Source organism: Scleropages formosus, chromosome 12, assembly GCF_900964775.1.
Source record: "Scleropages formosus chromosome 12, fSclFor1.1, whole genome shotgun sequence".
Classification (NCBI taxonomy): domain Eukaryota; kingdom Metazoa; phylum Chordata; class Actinopteri; order Osteoglossiformes; family Osteoglossidae; genus Scleropages; species Scleropages formosus.
In genome coordinates, this window is record NC_041817.1 from 23,750,162 (window position 1) to 23,775,214 (window position 25,053).

General features: G+C 46.7%; 2 protein-coding genes across 2 annotated transcripts in view; one reads left to right on the plus strand and one right to left on the minus strand.

The window, feature by feature from the left end:
- ubac2 (UBA domain containing 2) overlaps positions 1 to 10,398 on the plus strand; it is a 48,080-nt gene extending 37,682 nt beyond the window's left edge. The window contains exons 8-9 of the mRNA XM_018745865.2: positions 2,147 to 2,290; positions 9,150 to 10,398. Coding sequence (XP_018601381.2) covers positions 2,147 to 2,290; positions 9,150 to 9,257 — 252 coding nt within the window. The 3' untranslated portion in view covers positions 9,258 to 10,398. The remainder of the gene's footprint in view (positions 1 to 2,146; positions 2,291 to 9,149) is intronic.
- A 9,059-nt stretch (positions 10,399 to 19,457) lies between these two features.
- On the minus strand, positions 19,458 to 20,462 carry LOC108929318 (G-protein coupled receptor 183). The gene has a single exon (XM_018743736.2). The coding sequence runs from the start codon at positions 20,460 to 20,462 to the stop codon at positions 19,458 to 19,460; it is 1,005 nt and encodes a 334-aa protein (XP_018599252.2).
- Between the last annotated feature and the right edge of the window lie 4,591 nt (positions 20,463 to 25,053).

A 25,053-nucleotide genomic window follows, 5' to 3' on the forward strand; every position in this document is an offset into this window, starting at 1 on the left:
TAATTTTATTATTACATTTCTGTCTCTGTCTTTTTTCGTTTCTTCCTCCTTCATCATCATCATCATCATCATCATCTGAACCGCTTGTCCCATACGGGGTCGCGCTCGGGCACTTTTCTCTTTTCTGCACTCTGGAATGCAGCTTAGATCTATTCGAGGTTCAGGGATGGCTTTTACCCCATTGCTGTAAGAATGTTCAACACACACTAATGTGCAATATCAGTAATGACACTGGACTTTACACCCTCACTTTTGCAACTTGACTTTGCATTGATCTCTCCAAGCTCATCACTTGATCACTTGCATTGTCGCTTTATTAAATGGTAATTATTTTGGCTATTTATTGTTATCCTTGTATATATCTGTATTTTTTACTTAGTAGTACTACACGCACACTGTCTGAAACCACTCGTCCCGAGTGGGGTCACGGTGAGCTGGAGCCTAACCTGGCAACACAGGGCACGAGGCTGGAGGGGGAGGGGACACACCCGGGACGGGACGCCAGTCCATCACAAAGCGCCCCAAGTGGGACTCAGACCCCAAATGCCCCAGAGAGCAGGACCCGGCCAAGCCCTCTTGCCATGTTTAGAGTACATCTCAAAATAAAAATTAGTAGGAAGGTGATGTCATGTAATGTACTCATATAACCTATAGCAGGCCAGTATTTATACACACATTGTAATGATTCACATTCTCCGTAAAGCTCTAAATTCAATGTATGCAGCTCACTGTGCTTTGTCAGATTTGAATGACAGAGACTGCGCCACCACGCCCCCCCCTTAGTAGTACTCTCCCCTATATTTTGTTTGTCTATAGTCTGTGGAGAAGCATTCAAGCAAGAATTTCACAGTACTTGTACAGGGTACAATAAACATTGAAGGCGAACTTCCTACTTTTTAAAAACGTTGCTCTCCTTTATAGACCCGGAAAGTTTCGTAGGCCCCAGCGCATAATGGGAAATCCTGCACTGACCACCTTCTGATCTAAGGGTTCCAACTTTGAATCCCAACACCTACTGGAGTACCCTTCCTTGATCACAGTACTCGCCCTGTATTATGCAGTAAAAATTACCCAGCTCTATAAAGAGGTAAATCAAGGGGGGGCGTGGTGGCGCAGCGGGTTGGCCCGGATCCTGATTTCCGGTCGGTCTGGGGTTCGAGTCACTCTAAGTAGCTCAGTGTACAGAAGTCACCTTGAACACAGGTGTTGATGAATGAATAAATAAAAATGCTTAAGCTCAACCTGTGTGTAATTGGGTTTTCCAACAGCCTCTTTTCTGAGGCGTCGAAGCCCGATTTCGCTCCTCCGCAAGCGGCTCGCCCGATGCGTGCAATGAGAGCAGCGTGCGTGGTGCGGCCGGTTGAATTTTGCGTGTCGAAGAGTGTGACGGCAAGGAGCCGCTCAGACGCACAGGAACAGGATGTTGGTGCGTGTGTGTTAAATAGGGCAAAGGATTACTTGTGACTTTCCTCTGGTTTTGAGGGCACTCGTACACGTGGCATCGGGGGAGGGGGAGGGGGATGAGGGAGGTCACGAACACTGGTGCCCTGGAAAGACATTGTTCTCATAGAAAAGTGACCTTCTGAGTAAACGCTGAAAATCATTAGCGTTCGCTGATGCTCGGTTTTTGGCAGAAGTGCCGGTGCTCAGGGACGCAAACACACAACCACCTGTGAGCACCAGCACTCTGTTGCCTTACATCCTGCATTGGTATTGCACTTGAAGTTGACCAGTTCTACTGTGGTAACCGCAGTGAGCGAAGGTCTTGGTTTCACCTGTCATCCTCCACTCTAAGGGTTCAACTTGGGCCTTAGAACTAGTAGCCTTTCGGTTCCACCTTGAGATCCAGAGTGATATTACACCACTTAAACAGTGATTTACCCCTTTATACAGATAGGTGATTTTTACTGTATCCCTTCAGGGTTGGTACCTTGATCAAGGGTGCTAGAGCAGTAGGTGGGATTTGAACCTGTGAACTCTGAGTGCAAAGACAGCAGCGGTAACCACTACACCACCTGCTGGAGCACCTCTGCCCTGCCTCGAGTGCCATGAGACAAGTGCAAATGCAAGAGCAATTTTAATTTTTGCAAGGAAATTATTGATTATTTCTGTACTCGATCGACCGTCTTGATTTTGTGTTTTTCAGGTCGGCCTGATCAACTGGGACAGGTTCTTCCCAAATCTGCGTCACAGGGGTCAGAACCTGGGGCGGCCGCAGCAACCCACGCCTCCACCGCCGCCGCCGCCGCAGCCGACCCCCGCCGCCAGCACGCCTGTGTCTGAGGAGCAAGTGAGTCGGGAAGTGGGCAAGCATGCGCTTTTTTTGGGAACGCCAGCGATGTGTTGGAAAGGAAAGGAAAGGAAAGGAAAGAATAATACTTTATTACTAAATTACTTTATTATGGTTAGGGTGGCACAGTGAGTAGCACTGCTGTCTCACAGCACCTGGGTGGTACAAGAGGATGTTGGTTTTATTCCTGTTCAGTCTGTGTGGAGTTTGTATGTTCTCCCTGTGTCTGCATGGGTTTCTTCTAGGTGCTCTGGTTTCCTCCCACAGTCCAAAGATATGCTGTTCGGGTTCCCCATAGTGTGTGAGTGACAGAGAGAGTGTGTGTGTGTTCCACTGATGTATAGATGAGTGACCCAGTGTAAGTAGTGTATCTAGCAGTGTAAGTCACTGCGGTGAATAAGGTGTGTAGGCTGATAACACTACATAGAGTTCATTGGAAGTCGCTTTGGAGAAAAGCGTCTTCTAAATAAATAAATGTAAAATGTAAATGTATTAATCCCTTTCAGGAAATTGACAAATTTTATCCAGCAGCAGGTCAGCCGCTATAATGAACCCGATGTGACTGATGTTATGTACATGGAAACATGTTAGCATGAGTTCCCCCTGCAGCTGGAATGACACCCATTTTGGGTTCAGACCCCAGCACCAACCCCTCTCATATTCATTGACATTTAAAGTGGACAGCAATGATATGCACAAGGTAAGATTGCAACACTTTCACAGGAAATATAGCTCTGCGGTTGCTGTGCCATCAAAAAAATTGCTTGTGCAAGAGCAGTAACCCGCACCGAGGGCTCCTCTGCGCAGCGTAGAGCAGCCGCCGAAATACGCGCCCGTTTGTGCTGCGTGAGCACTTAGGTCTGAGACGGGGTGCCCGCACCTGGCAACCTTTTTTTTTTATTTTTATTTTAACCAAAGCCCTCATCGAATAGGGCTGCGACAAACTTACCTCGGTGTTCAGCAACAGTTCAAATCCCAGAATATTCAAATTCGCCTAGCAGTGCGCATGTACAGACTGTACAAGTATGTGCTCTGAAAGTAATCTTATCGTGATCTGCATATGACCGGAAGGTTGTTGGTTTACAACCCAGGAAAGCATAATGTTATTTAGCTGTATGCAGAGATAAAAACTGTGAGAAATGTTGGTTTGTTGGACAGTCAGTAATGTACGAACATATAATGATGCAGCCGGTGGTGCATAGAATATCATTTCCTTTAACACTTTGCTATAAGTTTGGCGAATTAAAAAAAAAAAAAAAAAATGCATGAAGAATCCTGGATATGGATTTCCCCAAATGACGTGGATACAGCCGACTCACTCAGTTTTCACACACGCAGTATTCATTCGTTCATCCATTATCAATAAGCACTTGTCCGGTGCAGAGTCACGGTGACCCAGAGCCTATCCTGGAAACATAGGGTGTGAGGCAGGTTACGCCCTGGATCCGGACAGTCACACACTATCACAAAACGGGTCATTTACTCACCGGTTCATCTGAAGTACGTCTGCTAAAGTAAATTATGTTTGTTTCTGACAGAAGCAACAAATTCCAAAATTATTCGGTCGAACTTGTTGATTTGGCCATGTTTTTACACACACGCGCACACACACACACACACACACACACACACACACACTGGCTGAAGCCGCTTGTCCAAAGTAGGGTTGCAGCAAGTCGGAGCCTAACCCGGCAACACAGGATGCAAGGCTGGAGGGTGGAGGAGGCACACCCAGGATGGGACGCCAGTCCGTCACAAAGTACCCCAAGTGGGACTCGAACCCCAGACCCACCGGAGAGCAGGACCCAGCCAAACCTGCTGCGCTACCGCACCCCCCTTGCCATGTTTACAGTACATCTCAAAAAAAAAATTAGTAGGAAGGTGATCGGGAATCGTCGATATTCTGAGTTTGATGCAGCTACTCGTGTGATGAACATTGGTTCATATGGTGGAAATAAACAAACTAACTGCACTTAAGAATCACACGTCTGCAACTAAGCGTCTCTTTTACCTAATGTAATGAACACGTTATATTTTCTGCTAAATGAATAAATGTAGGCGTAAATGTTACAGTAGAGGCAGCAGTGCTGCCCTCTGCTGACAATGGAAAATGTTTACAGCTTTTTACCATGCCTGTCCCATGGTGAACTTTGCGGGTGTGATGTTTCCTTTAGGTACAGCCATTCGCTTAGAATAAACATTTTAAGTCATCTTGGAGACAAGTGGCACTTAATAATAATAATAATAATAATAACTGTTAATATATTTGACTGGAATTTAGCATCTTCCAGAGTAGACCGCGTTGTCATAGAGACCAGTTCCAATGTCCATCCATCTTCCTCCGCTTTTATCCGGGGCCGGGTCGCGGGGGCAGCAGTCCGAGCAGAGTACTCCAGACCTCCCTCTCCCCGCACACCTCCTCCAGTTCCTCTGGGGGAACCCCAAGGCGTTCCCAGGCCAGCCGGGAGACATAGTCTCTCCAACGTGTCCTGGGTCTGCCCCGAGGCCTCCTCCCAGTGGGACAAGCCCGGAGCACCTCCCCAGGGAGGCGTCCAGGAGGCATCCGGAACAGATGCCCGAGCCACCTCAACTGGCTCCTCTCGATGCGGAGGAGCAGCGGCTCTACTCCGAGCTCCTCCCGGGTGACTGAGCTCCTCACCCTATCCCTAAGGGTGCGCCCAGCCACTCTGCGGAGGAAACTCATTTCTGCCGCTTGTATCCGCGATCTCATTCTTTCGGTCATGATCCAGAGTTCATGACCATAGGTGAGGGTAGGAACGTAGATCGACCGGTAAATTGAGAGCTTCGCCTTACGACTCAGCTCCCTCTTCACCACAACAGACCGGTACAATGACCGCATTACTGCGGACGCCGCACCGATCCGTCTGTCGACCTGCCGCTCCATTTTTCCCTCACTCGTGAACAAGACCCCAAGATACTTAAACTCCTCCACTTGAGGGAGCAACTCCCCCCTAACCCGGAGGGAGCAATCCACCTTTTTCCGACTGAGAACCATGGCCTCGGATTTGGAGGTGCTGATTCTCATCCCCGCCGCTTCGCACTCGGCTGCAAACCTCCCCAGTGCACGCTGCAAGTCTTGACTTGATGAAGCCAACAGGACCACATCGTCCGCAAAAAGCAGAGACGAGATCTCGCGGCCACCAAAGCAGACACCCTCCGTTCCCTGACTGCGCCTAGAAATTCTGTCCATAAAAATAATGAACAGAATCGGTGACAAAGGGCAGCCCTGGCGGAGTCCAACATGCACCGGGAACAGGTCTGACTTACTGCCGGCAATGCGAACCAAGCTCCTGCTCCGGTCATACAGGGAACGAACAGCCCGTAGCAACGAGCCCCGAACCCCATAATCCCGAAGCACCCCCCACAGGATGCCACGAGGGACACGGTCGAATGCCTTCTCCAGGTCCACAAAACACATATGGACTGGTTGGGCAAACTCCCACGAACCCTCCAACACCCTAGTGAGGGTATAGAGCTGGTCCAGTGTTCCACGGCCAGGGCGAAAACCGCATTGCTCCTCCTGAATCCGAGGTTCGACTATCGGTCGGATTCTCCTTTCCAGTACCCTGGCATAGACTTTCCCAGGGAGGCTAAGGAGTGTGATCCCCCTGTAGTTGGAACACAATCTCCGGTCCCCCTTCTTAAAAAGAGGGACCACCACCCCGGTCTGCCAGTCCAGAGGCACCGTTCCCGAACTCCACGCGATGCTGCAGAGGCGTGTCAGCCAAGACAGCCCCACAACATCCAGAGACTTGAGAAACTCGGGGCGGATCTCATCCACCCCCGGAGCCTTGCCACCGAGGAGTTTTTTGACTACCTCAGCAACTTCAGCCAGGGTAATGGACGAGTCCCCCTCCGAGTCCCCAGCCTCAGCTTCCTCTACGGAAGGCGTGTCGGAGGGATTGAGGAGATCCTCAAAGTACTCCTTCCACCGCCCGAGAACATCCTCAGCTGAGGTCAGCAGCGCACCACTTCCACTGTAAACAGTGTTCGTGGAACACCGCTTCCCCCCTCTGAGTCGCCGGACGGTTTGCCAGAATCTCTTTGAGGCCGACCGAAAGTCTTCCTCCATGGCCTCACCGAACTCCTCCCAAGCCCGAGTTTTTGCCGCGGCAACTGCCAGAGCCGCGCACCGTTTGGCCCGTCGGTACCCGTCAGCTGCTTCAGGAGTCCCATGAGCCAGCCAGGCCCGATAGAACTCCTTCTTCAGCTTGACGGCATCCCTTACTTCCGGTGTCCACCACCGTGTTCGGGGATTGCCGCCGCGACAGGCACCGGAGACCTTATGGCCGCAGCTCCGAACAGCCGCACCGACAATGGAGGAGCGGAACATAGTCCATTCAGACTCAATGTCCCCCACCTCCCTCGGGACCTGGTTGAAGCTCTGTCGGAGGTGGGAGTTGAAGACCTCTCTGACAGGGGCCTCCGCCAAACGTTCCCAACAGACCCTCACTATGCGTTTGGGCCTGCCAGGTCTGTCCAGCTTTTTCCCCCGCCATCAAATCCAACTCACCACCAGGTGGTGATCAGTTGACAGCTCAGCCCCTCTCTTCACCCGAGTGTCCAAGACATATGGCCGAAGGTCAGAAGAAATGACTACAAAGTCGATCATCGACCTCCGACCTAGGGTGTCCTGGTGCCAAGTGCACTGGTGGACACCCTTATGCATGAACATGGTGTTCGTTATGGATAAACCGCGACTAGCACAGAAATCCAATAACAACTCACCGCTCGGGTTCAGATCAGGGAGGCCGTTCCTCCCAATCACGCCCCTCCAGGTATCACTGTCGCTGCCCACGTGGGTGTTAAAGTCCCCCAGTAGAACGACAGAGTCCCCAGTGGGAGCGCTTTCCAGCACGCCCCCCAGGGACTCTAAAAAGGCCGGGTACTCTACACTGCCGCTAGGCGCATAAGCACAAACGACAGTGAGAGACCGTTCCCTGACCCGAAGGCGTAGGGAGATGACCCTCTCATTCACCGGGGTAGACTCCAACACATGGCGGCTGAACTGGGGGGCTATTAATAAGCCCACACCAGCCCGCCGCCTCTCACCTTGGGCAACGCCAGAATAGTGGAGAGTCCACCCTCGATCGAGTAGAGTGGTTCCAGAACCCAAGCTGTGAGTGGAAGTGAGCCCGACTATATCTAGACGGTATCTCTCAACTTCCCGCACCAGCTCAGGCTCCTTCCCCGCCAGTGAGGTGACATTCCAAGTCCCAAAAACCAGAGTTGGCGCCCGAGGTTTGGGTCGGCCGGGCACTCGGCCCCGACCACCGCCCAAATCACAACGCACCGGCCCCTTATGGTTTCTCCGGCAGGTGGTGAGCCCACCGAAGAGCGGCTCCACGTTGTGGCTTCGGGCTGAGCCCGGCCAGGCCCCGTGGGCATAGACCTGGCCACCAGGCGCTCGCATGCGAGCCCCCCCCCCCAGGCCTGGCTCCAGGGTGGGGCCCCGGTGACCCCATACCGGGCGGGGTAAACGGACGCCTTGATTTTTTTGTCATAAGGGGTTTTTGAACCGCGCTTTGTCTCGTCTGTCATCCAGGACCTGTCTGCCATGGGAGACCCTACCAGGGGCATGTAGCCCCAGACAACATAGCTCCTGGACTCATTCAGGCACTCAAACCCCTCCACCACGATAAGGTGGCGGTTCACGGAGGAGCAGTTCCAATGTTTCATTTCCTATGTTGGAAACATCCTCACGGTTCTGCATCGTGAACCGTTATACGTTGTCTTCACGGATCATCGATGTAGTCTGTTAGGTTGATTGGGGAGTTCGGGTATTTATAGTGGTTGGTGGGCGGGGCTGTAGTCAGCGAGGGGTGCGATTGGATCGTGCATCTGCCGGAGCACTCACTAGAGACTGGTCACCTAGTAAACTTTGAGCAAACAAGGGTACTGGCATCAGTCTCCAACTACAGAAGCGGATTGGTTAGAGAAGCCATAGAGATAGAAAAGCGTCCAGACAACTTTAACAAAGAAGATGGTTTCAAGTTGTCACAAACATGGACTCTACTAACCTCATCTATCTCCACCAGATACACCACGGACCAATCATCAAACCACCTCAAAGCTGAACGGCCAATAGATGAACTGCCCCCGGCTGGTACAGGCCCTCAAGGGAGTCTATACGCTGACAATAGGACCCCTTACTACTTACGACCCCGCCCTCCGGCAGATACACGATCCAATCGCACCCCTCGCTGACTACAGCCCCGCCCACCAACCACTATAAATACCCGAACTCCCCAATCAACCTAACAGACTACATCGATGATCCGTGAAGACAACGTCTAACGGTTCACGATGCAGAACCTTGAGGACGTTTCCAACAAAGGAAACGAAACGTTGGGATTGGTCTCTATGACAACGCGGTCTACTCCGGAAGATGTTGAATTCCAGTCTAATGACAACGGCCGCGGAAGCCTACATGACTTGATATGTTAATATATTTGTTTATATTTATATCTAATATGTTATATACAAATATTAAATAACTTTATTATTATTATTAGACATTTTGTTGTGATGCTTAATGGGAATGAGGAGGGCACAGTGCATTTGGCTGGGCCCTGCTCTGGGGTGGGTCTGGGGTTCAAGTCCTGCTTGGGGTGCCTTGCGATGGACTGGCATCGCGTCTTGGGTGTGTCCCCTCCCCTTCCAGCCTTACGCCCTGTGTTACTGGGTTAGGCTCCGGCTCACCGCAACCCCACTTGGAACAAGCGGTTGTAGACATTGTGTGTGTGCGTGCGCTTCATGTGACTTCTGACATCAGTCGGCTATGGTCTAAGTGTGTTTTACGTAGAGACTGAGTGTGTTCCTGTGTGTGTTCTCCCAGGTGGCCAGGCTGATGGAGATGGGCTTCTCTCGCCTGGACGCCTTGGAGGCCCTCAGAGCATCCAACAACGACATCAACATGGCCACCAACTTCCTGCTTCAGCACTGAGGGGGAGGCCGGGGTGGCGTGACCGCACCTCTGGACACCTGCAGGTGGGAGGTGGACGTTCTCTGAGGTCCCGGTTGTCGCGAGAGAGAGAGAGAGAGAGAGAGAGAGAGCGAGAGAGGGACCTGGCGACCTGGTGACCTCCGCTGTGGAACTGCCTGAGGGTACTGCTTCCTTTGGCGCGGGTTCGGGTGGTTTGCTGATGCCGATTGGCCGTTCTTCCATCAGAGCTGCGGGACTCAGGGGCTGCAGAAGTGGAAACCGGTGGCTCTTCCGGGGGGGTGGGGATGTCGTTTAGGGCTCGGGTCGTTCTCGGCCTCGCCTGGTCCTCGTTCAGACCCCCCGGCGCAATACGGCTCGCCCACCGGACTCTTCCAGACTGTTTGTGCGTTATGAAGCCTCTCCACCGAAACATCTTGGGAATCCGAATGAAGAAATTAATCATCAAAATCTGTCTTTAGTGGAGTTCATGCCTTTAAGAGAAATGTGTCTGTACATAATTAATACTGGTAACTACAGTCTACATAATTTGGCTGAATTGAAAGTGATAAAAAATATAAGTTTGGGCTATTTAACAGTGAACGATTGTTGTTTAGATTCTGCTCGTACTGTAAGTGGAATACGTGTGTGTCGCTTTTCATCTGTCTTCTTTATGATGTCAACGAACGGACCGCAGGTATAAATTAAACTGGTTTTGGTTTACTGGAAAAGAAGAGCATCTTTACTGAGTTGCAAACAGCGGGGAAGGCGCTGCTTCCTCCTTTCGTCACGCTGTCGTTCATTGCGGAGTCCGTCGAGTCAGTCTCTTATTTGTGTGTTTAGAAATTGTCGGAAGAGCAGAGAGCAGAAGAGAAGGGTCCTTCCTCCAGCTTCCTGTGTAGTACCGCACAGGTGGAAAAACGGGTCCGTTTAATAGTAGAGGTTCAGCTTTCGGAGCGGAACCAAATGGACCCGATCGGACCGGTCAGGGATAGAAGTGTCTCCCTTATCCATCCTTTCTCCGAACAGCCCTCATACACACTGGCATCATCATGATGACTGTGCACCTTGTGTATCTGGACATAGAGTAAATCATCCCGAACAATGAATGCTTGTATCTATTGCTGCTGGAAAGTTTGTTTTTTTTTTTTTTTTTTTTTTTCCTTCCTCCCCCCCACCAGTTTTTAATTTTTTTTTTTTTTTTTTTTTTTTTTTATAACTGAATGACATCATTGACTGGGGAAATAACTATAATAATTTTTGAGTATATATTTTTTTTTGTATAACAATTTATAATAACTAAAAATATTTAAATATTACATCTCATTAACTGACACGAATGGTTTGATGATGTCGTATGTTGAGTTTTTTTTCTTTTTTTTTTTTTCCCCCCCTCAAAGACAACACAGCAAATTTAATTATTATGGCTCGGATTGATCTTTCTCCATCGTAATTTTTGCTGGAAAACATTTGAAATCTGTACTGTCTGCCATGCTGGTTTTTAAGATAAGTGTGTTTTTGGGTTACTATGTTGCCATCTAACTGTTGTCATGCTGTGTTAATGAAATAATTTTCCATTGTTTTTTTCTCCCTGAGAGTCTTTTTAAGGCTAGCACTCAGTAATAACAATATTTGTTTATTTATTTTGAACACAAACTGTAGTTACTACTCTAAGTGCTGACCTTGTAATACTTTATTTCAGTTTAGGCTGTTCCGGAATGTACCTCTAAACTGGTGTCATCTCATTTAGACCATCAGTGGGAAGGTTCTTTTTTATATAGTTATTGTTATTTATTTATCTCATTCATTTGTCCAGAGTGACTTACAGTGTTATGATGATGATGATTTTCCCATCTATACTGCAGGGTATTTCTGCACTCTTATACATAAAATGCATAAAATGGGCAAAAATGAGCCAAATACTGGGTGACAATGTTAAACAACAAGTATTAGAAAATGAGTTGTTATATATTTCTGTTTAGTTGATCCTTTTCTTCAAAGTGACACACGACATTAAGCTACATTTAGACAGCCTGGTGATTTTCACCGCATCAATTCAAGGTAATTCGGGGTACTACAGAAGGAGTGGGATTCAAAGTAGGAGTCTTCACATTACAAGATACACCCAACGGTGCCAGGATCATTAGGCCCCACCCCAATTAGAGAGGTATTTAGAAGGTAGTCAAATTAAATAATAATAATAATAATAATGCAAAGGACAGAAACATTTCTTCAAATGTTACACTGTTCATTAAAAGCTACAAACAGAAAATTAAAACACACTTGTCCTTAAATGAAAAGTTGAGTAATTAAATTTGTTTTTTTGTTAAGCCAAGGACTCAGACAGGAAGCTGTGCGTTCATCGCTTGACAACCTCGGCGGCTCGACATTTCACCTCCGCGGACATCCTATGGAATGCGGTCTGTAGAGTGCTACAAGTAACACGTATCTTACTTTTTTAGTGATATGAAATTCCAGAAGGTGGCGGCAGCATCATTTCTCTACCTTAGGCCCCGCCCCCTTTGGGTTAAAACTGCTAAAACATCACCAGCAAATGTGTCACACCCACGACCTCGCGCCTGACGCCCGCACCTGCCGCTAATAGGGAGGCAGGGTATAAAGAGGCCATGCCTGCACACCAGGTCGCGGAACCTATTAGAGAGCAACCGCATGTCCAGCGCATCAGCTATTCTCGTGATCGCCTCTGTTCCTGCTCCCCCGTTCCTGTTTCTCGTCCTGGCTTCTGACCCTTTGCTCTGCTCCTACAGCTACGTCTCTCATCTCGTCCTAAAGGACAACAGCTGCACATTGCTCGACCCGCGCCTGTCCCCGACAACGTCTCTCGCCTGCCCCTTGTTTGTACGTCTAATAAACGCACCCGCTGTTGGGTCCACTCCAACTCCTCGGCTTTGCCTCTTCCGAGATGACAAAATGCTTCGCGTTGAAAGCATGTCATAAAAGTTTTACAGTACACAAACGCTATATTGATGCACAGAAGAACTGAACGTCATGAGAATTAATTCTCAAATTGCCTTTATTATAGAGGAGTCATTTTATAGATGAAGGAGATATGAATCACACACTATGCAGTGGAGTGATCATTTGCATCTATTTGTTTATCTGACACTTATATCCAAAGAGAATAAAGTTGTTCGGTTTGTACATTGTTACTTATACTGATTAACCTATTTTTCTATATATTTATTGGGGTTATTTTTTACTGTATCAATGCAGGGTAAGTACCTTGATCAAGGAAGCTACAGCAGGTGGTGGGATTCAAACCTGGCCTTTCAAGAGGAAGACAGCATTACCCACTACACTACCTGCTGCCCAATACAGTTGATCAAGGGTTATACAGGGATTCGAACCCAGGACCTTTATTACTAGGTGATGACTCTAATTACTACGCCACCCAATGGCTCTATCTTTAAGAACTTCGAGAGCTTGGAAAGCCAAGAGTCACATCAGTTCCTCCTATGAGATATTATACCACAGTACACAAACAATAATAGTATATATGATTAGAGAAAGCACTTGACTTCTCAAATTTCTCAAAAGTAAAAATGAAACATCCATCCATCCAACCGCTTGTCCCAAGGGGGTCGCGGTGAGCCGGACCATAACCCGGCAACACAGGGCGCAATGCCGAACGGGGGGGGGGGGATGCACCCAGGAGGGGACGCCAGTAAATTTTTTTTTTAAAAAACACAAGTGCAGTATACACTCCACAGCTGCGAGATATTAATAACTGAGAAAGTGGGTAAAGTGATGCAGAACGAAATGCTGACGGGTATCTGGAGGTATCATGATCCACATTTACGTTTACATTTACATGTATTTATTTAGCAGATGCTTTTCTCCAAAGCGATGTACATCTCCGAGAAATACGGTCTGTGCACCTGGGAGAGGTGCATTCGGAAGTGTTATTAATGCACGTAAATCGTTTTTTCTTTTTTTCTGCACTTTTTCGTCTGCAGAAAGTCAAGCAAATAGGGGGTGGCCCCATGAAACTGACACCATGTCAAGGAAACACACTTGAGCAGCTGCACTTTTCTCCACTTAGCGACTTCAGTGCTCGGGTTGCCTTCTTGAGGAGCAAAAGTCAGCGGCATCCTGCTTGACAACACACCATATTCACTGGCCACAATGTGATGAATATGGAGACATTATCGTTGCCAGGGTTGGCTGCTGTTGTTGTTGAGCTTCTCTGCGGGGACTTTCTTCTCGAGCCTAAGGTCAGGTTGCGGTGAACCCCTCAGCCACAGGACGGCGGTCAGTGGCTGGTGGAGCCGAAAGGGCCCAATGAGTCACTGCGGAGTAGGTGAAATACAGGTGGGGGGTAACGGTTTCGCTTCGCCGTGGCATCCTGAATGGGTTCTGTGCATTAACTGTCACAGCTCTTAACTGGAATGTCCAGTGACATTTAATGCAATGTCTCACCGGCCCACGGAGTCACTTTTAAAATATCGTTTTCTGTTTTTATTTTAAAAAAAAAAGGCAGGGTGACGACACCGGTGTAGACATGTGCACCTTCATTGTCAGTGTCCACATCATACAGGTACCCGCAGGCTCCTCCCATCCAGCAGGAAGAGCAAACTGAAGCCCTTCAGTTGCAGTCAGTTATCGTCAGTTATCGCTATGAGATATGGTAACACACAATGTAATACATTTAATGGCCATCTATGCCAACACATAGAAGCATTTGCCATGTTGGATGCTCCTCCAGACACACCCAACACACAGAACACCATTCTGAGTGGTCCTGTACCATACAGTGGTAAATTCTGGAGAACCTGCAGTAAATTAAAAAAAGTCATTTTTTTGTTTTCTTCAAATTGTACGTTGTATTGGAGAAAAAGGTCTCCTGAATTTAGAAATGTTCACACACACACACACACACACACACACACACACACACACACATTTTCAGAACCGCTTGTCCCATACGGGGTCACGGGGAACCGGAGCCTACCCGGGAACACAGGGGCGTAAGGCCAGAGGGGGAGGGAACACACCCAGGACGGGACGCCAGTCCGTCACAAGGCACCCCAAGCGGGACTCGAACCCCAGACCCACCGGACAGCAGGACTGTGGTCCAACCCACTGCGCCACCGCACCCCCCTCGAGAAATGTTCATGTAAATATAATTAAATAGCATAGGAACTGTACGAAAAGTACTGTACTGGTTCACGGCAGCGCAGTGGCACAGTGTGTAGTGCTGTTGTCTCACAGCACCTGGGTGGTGCGAGAGGGCGTGGGTTCAATCCCCACTCAGTTTCTGTAGAGTGTGCATGTTCTCCCTGTGTTTGTGTGTGTTTTCTCAAGGTGCTCTGGTTTCCTCCCACAGTCCAAAGACATGCTGTTCAGGTTCACCCATAGTGTGTGAGTGACAGAGAGTGTGTGTGTGTTCCACTGATGTATGACTGAGTGACCCAGTGTAAGTAGTGTATCTAGCAGTGTGTAAGTCACTGTGGTGAGTAAGGGGCGTGGGCTGATAAAACTACATAGAGTTCATTGGAAGTTGCTTTGGAGATAAGCATCTGCTAAATAAATAAATGAAAATGTATGACTGGGACTGAGCTAATAGCACTGTGGTTAGAGCTACTGCCTGTGTGTCCAAAGGTTGCAGCTTTGGTTCCTACCTTTGACTGTAGTATCCTTGAGCAAGGTACTTACCCTAAAATTGCTCCACTAAAAAATGAAGGTTACTCTCCATTGTAAGTGGGGAAAAAAAAGTGTTAAGCTAAATAAATGTATCACAAGGTTCTGTATGACCATACTGTATGTAAGTAATTTGGACATAGAGGTAGTATTTATTAACAAGATGGAATGTAAATAGGTGTAGCTCCATTAAATTTGTTTATGCTCTTTCGATAAATCAGTCTGCTGAACAGTGATTTTGCTTTACCACACACACACACGACTGTTAGTGTTAGCTAGAGGGTAATGATAGTTTTGGTCATTGTTGGCTCCATTTTTCTAGAAATTTCCATTAAAAATCACTATGAATAAGACTGTTCAAGCTGGACCTGATGATTAAGTTGGAGACAGTTAAGGTCTAGCAGAATCCTTTTCCGGGGCCTTCATCCATCTGTTATCATTAACCACTTTCTCGGTGCAGGGTCACAATGGTCCAGGGCCTATCTCGGAAACAGAGGGTACTAACAAACAGGGCACAACCCTGGATGGGACACCAGGGCAGGCCCACACACCCACTGACACACGCTAAGGGCAATTTAGAGTCGCTAGTTCACCAGAAACACACATCTTTGGACAGTGGGAGGAAACCAGAGCACCTGGAGGGAACCCACAGAAACACAGGGGGAACATGCAAACACCACACACTCTGAGCTGGATTCATACTCGTGTTCATAGTCGGGAGACACTGGCACAACCGTGTTGCCCACCTCTCCCTTTGCTTCTTGAAATTATTAGATAATATAACAGCCAGTTTGGTCCCCGCAGGGTTGACATTCGCAGGGCAAACACCGAAGCTCTCCGGTATTACAGAAAAGAGCTGTTTTTGTTTCTCATATGTTCCATATGAAAGAACGCAAGGTTGAGCAACTGCACCCATCGAACGCTCAGATTTTATCTTCCGTATCACGCGATCAGTGTATGAAGTGCACGCAGGCAGGAGTGTGAGCTCGCAGAGCTTACTGTACAAAGGGATGTGCAGATCTGCACGCGGCTCAAGCCTGCAACTGCAGAATCGCAGGTAGGGAGATAAGGGCAAGTGGAGTCTGCATCGCTCTGCCCTGCCACTGTACTCCGTGGCCTTGCGGTCGCCCGAACCCCCGCTTCCATCCTGACATGGATGGCAGGAGGTGTCAGCCAGGCAGTGAAGGTTATGAATCCTGTGCGTGCGAGCTGCCATTCATACACACCTCGGTGTGGTTTCTGCCCTCTCAACGCAGTGTTACAAGTCGCTTACGCGCTGAGCAGGTGTATGGAGTGTGTGATGTCGTTGGCCATTACATTTACAGTCATTCCTTTAGCGAATCACTGAAAATGACAATAATCTTGGACTAACCACAACTATTTACCAGTTTATATAGCAGGATTTATACTGGAGCAATTCAGGGTAACTACAGGGTAATTCATTGCTACAACAGCAGCAGATGGGATCCAGGCCTGCAACCTTTGAGTCCAAAGGCAGCAGCTCTAACCGCCAAAGCATTACATTTCCATTGATGAATTTTCTTTTCTGAAGCAATTATCATGGTTAGTTAGTATGATACCATCATTTAACCAGCATGCATTACTGTTAGTTAATTTGGAGATAATGCAGTGGGGGGTGGGGGGGTGGCATGGTGGTGGCATGGTGGTGCAGCAGGTTTGGCCTATGACTGCTCTCTGATGAGTCTGGGGTTTGAGTCCCGCTTGGGGTGCCCTCCACCGGACTGGCATCCTGTCCTGGGTGTGTCCCCTCCCCCTCCAGCCTCGTGCTCTGTGTTGCCGAGTTAGGTTCCGGCTCGCCGCTACCCCGCTCGGGACAAGTGGCCTCAGTCTGTGCGTGTCTATAATGCGGTGAAAATTTACAGACCAGGTAGAGGATTCAAAGAGAAGCAAGTCTGAGAGGGATGTGTTTTGAGACCCACCTTGAAAGCTGAGAGGGATTCAGCAGCTCTGAGTGATAGAGGGACCTCATTCCACTACATTAGAGACAGAACTATTGAATAAACAGCAGTCAGAATGATAGGGTGTACCACACCACCTCACCACGGTACCCACAAGGGGAGCTGAGCGACCCTGTTTTCAGTTCATATCTTAATGTGAGCAACACGGGGGCTCGAACCCACATAGGTGAGGATCTATAAATATACAGGCGCAGAAGCAAGGCCCATTTTTTGGAGCTTCTTGGCCACCCACCTGTCACCGCACAAAAGGATCCGTTCTGCACAGCAACCAACGGCGCACCGTTTGGAAGGGAAGTGGTGCAGGAAGCGGGGTACAGGGGAGGGGAGCGGAGAGGTGCCCCGCTTCCAAGTACCCGGCGCCTGCCATCGAGTCCTCTTATCGGAGCCCTTATCTGAGCATTTGCTCTCATGCACGAGTCCCTTGAAGGCGCATGGGGGCAGATCCAACACGGTGACAAACATTTTCCCGCCGCGTTTGTGCGGCTCTTAAACAAAGCAAATCAAGACATAAAAAAACTTTTCTCTCTTAGCGGTATCATATACAGGCGTGTGGGCAAACACTTAAGGGCCCAGTCCAGCTGTAGCGTTAACTGTGACGGAGCGGCGTGTCCGTCGTCGAGGTTTACATCCCGATCCGCTCTGCGATCAGAGGACGGGGACCCAGTGTGCCGAAACCGAGAGGACGGCATTTCATTTGAAAACGCTGCGTTAACTTGCTAGACTGCCTGCCGTGTTTTTTATGGTATTTCATGTAGTGGAAGTAAATGTCAAGTAGGAGGATGCTTTGCAGAGCTCTAGTGAAGTCAAATGACATTCAATTATGTGCTTTGCTGAATGCCGATGTGTAGGCGCTCTGGCTGCTCGATGTGAAATAGTGTTCGAGGAACAGAAAGAGGCCACTTTATTGTGTTATCTAAAGTGACATTTCAAACATTTGCCTAAAAGGTGTACATTTTTACATGGCTCTGCATTTTTTCTGGGCTTACATCAAAATCGTATAAAGATAATACTTGTCTTCAGTCTTCCCCAAGTACTTGTGACTCAATAGAAGAGGAGCTCATCTGAAAAGAAAGCCAAATTATTCATCATTGACCTTCCCTTTCGTGCTTTTAACTTGAAATGAGATAACAATGTTGGAATACTCTGCAATTTGTCATGGAGAAAAAAAAAAATGTTTTTGGGGTATTTTTTCTGAGACATGCCTGAAACTAGATACCATTAATGGTCACTTGTTTTCATTTTACTAAGAGTGAGTGAGTAAGTCACTGGTTCCCCCTTACTGAAGAAGGTCAGTGCTTTCAGTGGATTCCCATGAGATGAATGTTGTCTTAGACAAGCTACACAGGTGGGAAAATTATGTTTTATTCAAGGGTAGACAGATAATCCAAATGCATTTTGCTTTGTTTGTTTGCTTTCCTTGATTCCTTCAGTATAAATGTCTTGCACATTTTCTGTTTAATTCCTTTTATTCTTATATAATGCTAAATATTTTTCTATGATGACACATACCTGTGGTGCTGAACAAGACAAGTGTAGCAAAGTAGAGAAAGTGTTGAGAAATGACAGTGAAAGAGAAAATTAAAGAGAAAAGCAAAGAGCAAAACAGAAAGCAAAGAGAAATTAAACACAACACACTGCTAATGTATTGTTCTGAAAAAGAGCCATCTGGCAACTGAGGAAAGGAAAACAAAAAAAAACCCCAAGTCCATGAAATAGGAAAAAATAAATCTTGGCGGGTTCCAGACCTAGCAGCTACCCACCACTCTTGCACACTCTAAAGTAGTCCAACTCTACTGTATTTGCCACAATAAGCTATAATATAGAGGTCTTGACCTATAGTATTTATAATCAATGTGCCTTATTGTGTTTTGAGCAAACTGTACGCTATGCATTAACTATGTTGAGAAGTTCTTTACACGCATCATGAAAAATGCATTTCATTTTTACCACTATGCACGTTTCAAACAGGTATAGACTCTTCTAACTGTATCATTTAATAGTTACATTGATTTCATTCTCATTCATGGCTTCCATTAGTCTAGACCTGTATTAATTTGATTTTTTTAAACAAAACAGTATGTCCAGAGCAGGGATTCTTAACCCGGACTCCATGGACCAATCAGCGGTCTGTGGGTGGGCTTCAAGCTTGCTCTAAAAATAACACAGCCTAACTAAATAAAACTTGAAAATAAAAATATTTCTATGCTGTTTCTATCTATGACAGAATTCCACATGAAGGTAATTTCAGTCTATGAAATTCAGGTTTTGTTTATGACATTTTTCTACCAGGGGTTCCTTAAAGTGGTTTGCAGGCCAGAAAATGTTAAGAACTCTTGGGCTAGTGATACATCATTTGCAGCATAAGGAGTTTCATATATACAGAAGATTGTGGGGGAAATGTACTAAGTAACAACGCAACGTCCCCAAAAATCCTGCCTTCACAAAGTGCTGTCTATAGATACTGGTTTTGCCCAAACCTAATCATCTCCATCATCTCAGTGTGACATGAGTGCAGCAACTCAGAGATTCAAGCTCAGTCAACATGCCGTTCCGTCGATGCGGTCCAGGTGACTCCTTCCGACCCTCAGGTGTTGCTGCTGCTGTTCTCAATCGCAGCCTTGCTGGATGGTGCAGATGTGGACAGGTAGCCCTTGAAGAGGCTCACCACTTTTCGCTTGTACGTCTTGATGGCGAAGAAGTAAATGACCGGGTCCAGGCAGCAGTTGAGGTTCATCAAGGACACGGTGACCTGCAGGGAGGTTTTGAAGGCCTTCAGTTCCTCGCAGGAGGGCTGGCCGAGGATCTTGCGCACCATGAACTGCATGATATTGAAGTGGTAGGGGCTGAAGCAGATGACGAAGGTGAAGAGGATCAGCAGGGTGATGTGGTTGGCCTTGTGATTGCATTTGGTGCGCCCCGTCATGGGGTTCTGCCTGGCGGCTCTGGACAGCTTACGGTTGATCTGGGCGTAGCAGCCGACGATGAGGACCAGGGGGATGCAGAAGCTGATGGTGCAGGCCACGAGGAGCAGGTAGGGGATGAGTGGAGAGCCGTCAAAGGTGAAGTACTCCATGCAGGTGTGCTTGCCCTCGGTGTGGCCCAGCATGCTTCTGAAGAGCAGGGGGCAGGTTTGGAGAAACACCAGAAGCCACACCAAAATGCACACAGCACGCACCGCCTCCACCTTCCTCAAGCGCAGCAGCCGGTGCGGGTGCACCATGGCCAGGTAGCGGTCCAGGCTGATGCAGGTCATGAAAGCAATGCCAGCATAGGTGTTGGTGTAGAACACGACGGAGGTCACCCGGCACATGAGGTCCCCAAATGGCCAGTCAAACTCCCGAACGTAATAGGTGATCCTTCCAGGCAGCGCCAGGATGAAGAGGGCATCAGAGAGAGCCAGGTTGATCAGGTAGAAGGAGGTGGAGTTGAATTTCTGTTTCTTCTGACAGGTGACGTACAGGACCAGACTGTTGCCAGAGATGCTGACCAGAAAGATCAGTGTGTAGAACACTGGGTAGAGCACTTGGGAGCTCTTGGTGTAGATGAACACATTGCAGCTCTGGTTGGAGCTCACGTTGCTGGAATCCATTCCTAGTCCTGCAGGACACTTGGTGATGTTACTTGTTTTCTCCTAGAAACGCACACCCAGATCAATGCCTCAGGATGGTATGGTGTTAACCTTCAAAACATCTGCTTACTTAGCTGATGCTTTTCTCCATAACAATTCAGAGTGTAAAGGCGAGGGTAGCAGACAAAGCCCCCAGTAACAGGATAAAGACTCAGACGCCTTTTTGGACCTGTCAGTTCAAAGTAGATGGGTAACATCTGGGACGAAGTGCTACACAATAAAAATGTGTTGAACCCATGTCTCTGCATCCATCATTGTGTCTCCAGAGAACCAGGATTCACCGCTACTGACACAACTTACAGCAATTTACCCATTTGTGCAGCTGGGTGATTTTAATCAGTTCAAGATAGGTTCAAGTACCCTGATCAAGGTAAGAAAAGCAGAAGCAGGGATTCGAACCTGGTCCTTCAAGCTGAGAGCAGCATTACCTATTAAGTTACTTGTTACCAATACGATGAATAAAAATAATAATAACAATAATAATAATGAAACAATCTCCCCAGAACTGAACTTGTTAAATTTCATACATTTCAGTATTTTTATACGTTATTAGATCGCAGTACTACATTTTTCTAATAAATACACATTACTCTGTTATGCTAAAGAATATGCTTGAATGTTATGCTAGAACAAACAGAAGAATAAATTAGTTTTACCACTTACGGTAATTTCAGAATCGGCTGAAGGTCACGACTGAGAGCCTCTCGCTAGAACTTCTGTCTCAGCTGGAGGCTGGAGCTCGACTGAGAAATCTGTGCGTAACTCTGTCAATTGTTGTATCGTACACCCACCCCACTACATGAATGCCAGTGCGTGAAAAGATTATGACTTATGATAACTCACTGAAAAGCAGCTTACTGCATTTCCAAGCAGAAGAAAAAGAAGTGCCCTATATGAGTTAAGCTTAAACTGAGTTCATGGTGTTTCTACATCTGTTGGATCTAAGCAGAAAGGGCAGAAAGTTGCATTCACTTTCCCATTAATTTCAGATAACATCAGCTGTGGCATTTTTTTTTCAACAGAATACACAAAGAACCATCTTAAAGAAAATGTACAGCGGCTGTATATGAAAAACCACCAGACTATCACTTAAAACAGTAAACCATAGGGGTATAACTGATTGTCAGATAATGTCCACACAACCACTTTCTAAAACTCTTGGCTGTACTCCAGGCCACTTGTAGTGCACATGTTAGTTTGAACGTAAATGCATAATAATAATAATAATAATAATAAAGAGAAGAAGAAGAAGAAGAAGAAGAAGAAGAAGAAGAAGAAGAAGAAGAAGAATACATGTAAACTTGATACTGGATAACTTCTAGTAAAACTTTGCGTGACAAAGTTATTAGGAGTTATTGCAAGTCTTGTAAGTCAACCCAGACAAGGACAGCTGATAGCATAGGGGTTGGATCAACTCCCTTAACTCTGAAGGTTGCAGGTTTAATCCCCACCTTCCACTATAGTACCCTTGAGTGAGGTACTTACTCTAAATTGCTCCAGTGGAATTACCTGGCTTTATAAATGGGTGAATAATTGTAATTATAACTTGCTTTAGAGAAAAGTGCCAACAAAATGAATGGATGTAAGCCCATTTAACCAGTGCAGTGAGTTGAAGGTGCTCAATGCACTTCCTTCCTTCATCACATTGAGGACCTCACAAGGTCTTGACTGGCATCATGGAGGCAAATAGTTGTTGGTGCAAAGGACCCCCCCCAAAGGTTCCTGTTCTCCCACCATAACTGAACAATCCAATGACTAAGGGAGCTCATGGTGATCACCTCATGGAGGGGATTTGAGCCAATGCCCATGATGGACTCCAAGGTCCTCTTCATCCTGACCTTTTCCACTACTTGCATGGGGTTGATCATCATACGGTCATACACATGATAGGACCTGCTTACTTTACAAGCTTGTTGAGTCTGTGGGTCTCACCAGGAGAGATGCTTCCTCAGCACACAACAGCATTAAAGATAACTGTACAGTCCGATAGAGCACAGTAAACAACCTAAGCCTTCTAAGGTGGTACTGCCTGCTCTGTCCTTTCTTGTACAGTGCACCCAACCGTCTGCGAGACCGATTATTGCTGATTCCACATCTGTACCCCTAATGGTAAGTCGGTGCCAGGGCTCTCTAACATGCCCCAAATCAACCACCAGCTCCTTTGTTTTCTTGATGTTGATGTAAAGATGGTTTATCCAACCCAAAGAGACAATATGTGCAAACACGATTATTACAGTGTTTATGATGGACTGGTATGTACCAAGCCTCATGCTCTATATTTCTGGAATATGTGACCATTGGACAAGCGGTTATTAATAATGGATGTGTGGTGAATGACAATTATATAACAAGGTTAAACTACAGTGAATGGAATGGCTCTGATTGAATGTTTATTATCTTTATTTTGATTACTTCTAGGGGGTTTGGCCAGTGCCTGCTGTATGGCACGTCTGGGGTTCAAGTCCTGCTTGAGGTGCCTTGCGATGGACTGGTGTCCCATCCAGGGTGTTTCCCCTCCCCCTCAGCCCTGCACCCTGTGTTTCTGGGATAAGCTCTGGCTCACTGTTACCCCCCTCAGAACAAGCGGTTGTTGATATTGGCTGGTTGATTACTTCTTTGAATACTCTCATATGGCACTCAGCATATCTGTCTTATTGATACTCCTCCCTGCACTTCCATGTTTTGCAAGAAGAATGTGTATTTACTTCATTGCGCAGTCATTTTCTGCATGGACCTGATTTGCAGTATAAATCTGTTTTACAAATGTTTCACAAAGATTGTAATTTCTAAGCATCTGATTCCACCTGTTCCCACGTGCAGTTTACAATCAAGGAGCAGAAAAAGACTGAAGTGAAGCTGATAGTATCTCTGGCTGCTTCCTGCGACACTGGTGACCTGTTTTTCCGCTCTAGGTATATGTAAATGCATTTCCTATTCTGTCTTAAATTTCCCTTACGTTCTTCTGCAGTGTTTAATGCCTAAAAGTTTTGGGATTTATAACATTTGCATTTTAAGCCTCACTTCATTAACCTTTTTTTGGCATTTAAGCTTTACAACTAGAAATAAGTTGGGTATTTCAAGCTTTTTCACTTTACCAGATTAATATTTCAACCACTAAATTTTAGTTGTAAATTTTATTCCAGTTTTGTGAGATGGATTACCTTCATGATTAATTTAGTGAGAAATTTTATATGAAGAGACAGATATATACAATATCATCTTCTGATTAGTTGCCCATCAACTGTACATAAATAATTTGAAATAAAATCAGTCTGATTCTAGGACATCAGGTGTTTATGGCCACGAAACTCTTGCCTGCATTATTCAGAATGAAAATGAAAAGAACAAAGGAAAGTGACATTTCTTATCAATAGATACATGTAATATTTGGCTTTTATCTCTCGGTGCAAGCAATCACTTTGATTAAAATGATAAGACTGCAATCCAGCAATTTCCTGTTTTTAACCAATAGAAAAACACCTCTGTGGAAACTAGCACGTGGTTTAGGTATGAAGTACTGCATCCTGAAAATATTAGCAATATGAACTAAGATAAAACTTAATATTTAAGGTGAAATATGACACTAAATGTATCTCACCCCACACATACATTTCATTTCATCATCACTGTGGGGAGTTCACACTGACTGTCACTTTAATGCAATTAATGACACTTAGCTCCAAAAATTAAGACTAATGGAAGATGATAAAAACAAAAAAGTTTTTGCACTTTTACTTTTCTAAAGTTGACTAAACAAGATATTTTTCTTGTAGGCAAATCCCCCTCTATGTCTCATTTTTAGTGTGCAAGCCTTACTGGAGGACTTGAAAAATCCGCCTTGAAGTTGTCAAAACATGAATCTACACACTTCAAAAAATCATTTCAAAGATGAACATGTAACACATAACACTTTATTATATAGGTGACGCATATATACGTGTACAAACACATACACAAATACCACTTTTTAAATACAAAAAAAAAGCTGATTAGGTGAAATGCTTTGCTTGAGGGTCCTACACCAGTATTAGAGAGAGGGACTTGAACCAGCAACATACAGGTTACAAGTCCAGGCCCTTGGCCAGTCCTCTACTGTTGAAAAAGTATAGTTTATTTCATTGAGATGCTTTCAGAACTTCAAACGTGTGTGTTCACTGCTTGGTGTCTCAGTATCTTGGATCAAATAGGCGGATGTCGGACGGAGCTCCAGTAAAGGACCTAGAGAGCCTATAAACATGGAACCTTTTCTTGTTCTACATGGATGTTACGAGGTTCTCATGGAGCTGTATTGTCACACAGCATTACAGAGGAGAACAGAATAACACACACACACACACAGCCTGGGGCTGCTTGTCCCGAGCGGGGTCGTGGTGGGCCGGGGCCTGGCTTGGCAGCGTGCGGGGGGGGCATGCCCAGGGTGGGATGCCAGTCCATTGGGAGCACCCCAAGCAGGACTCAAACCCCAGACTCACCAGAGACCAGGCCTTGGCCAAGCCCGCTGCACCACTGCCCCCCCCCCCCCCCAGAACAGAATAACTCGTAAAAATAACCC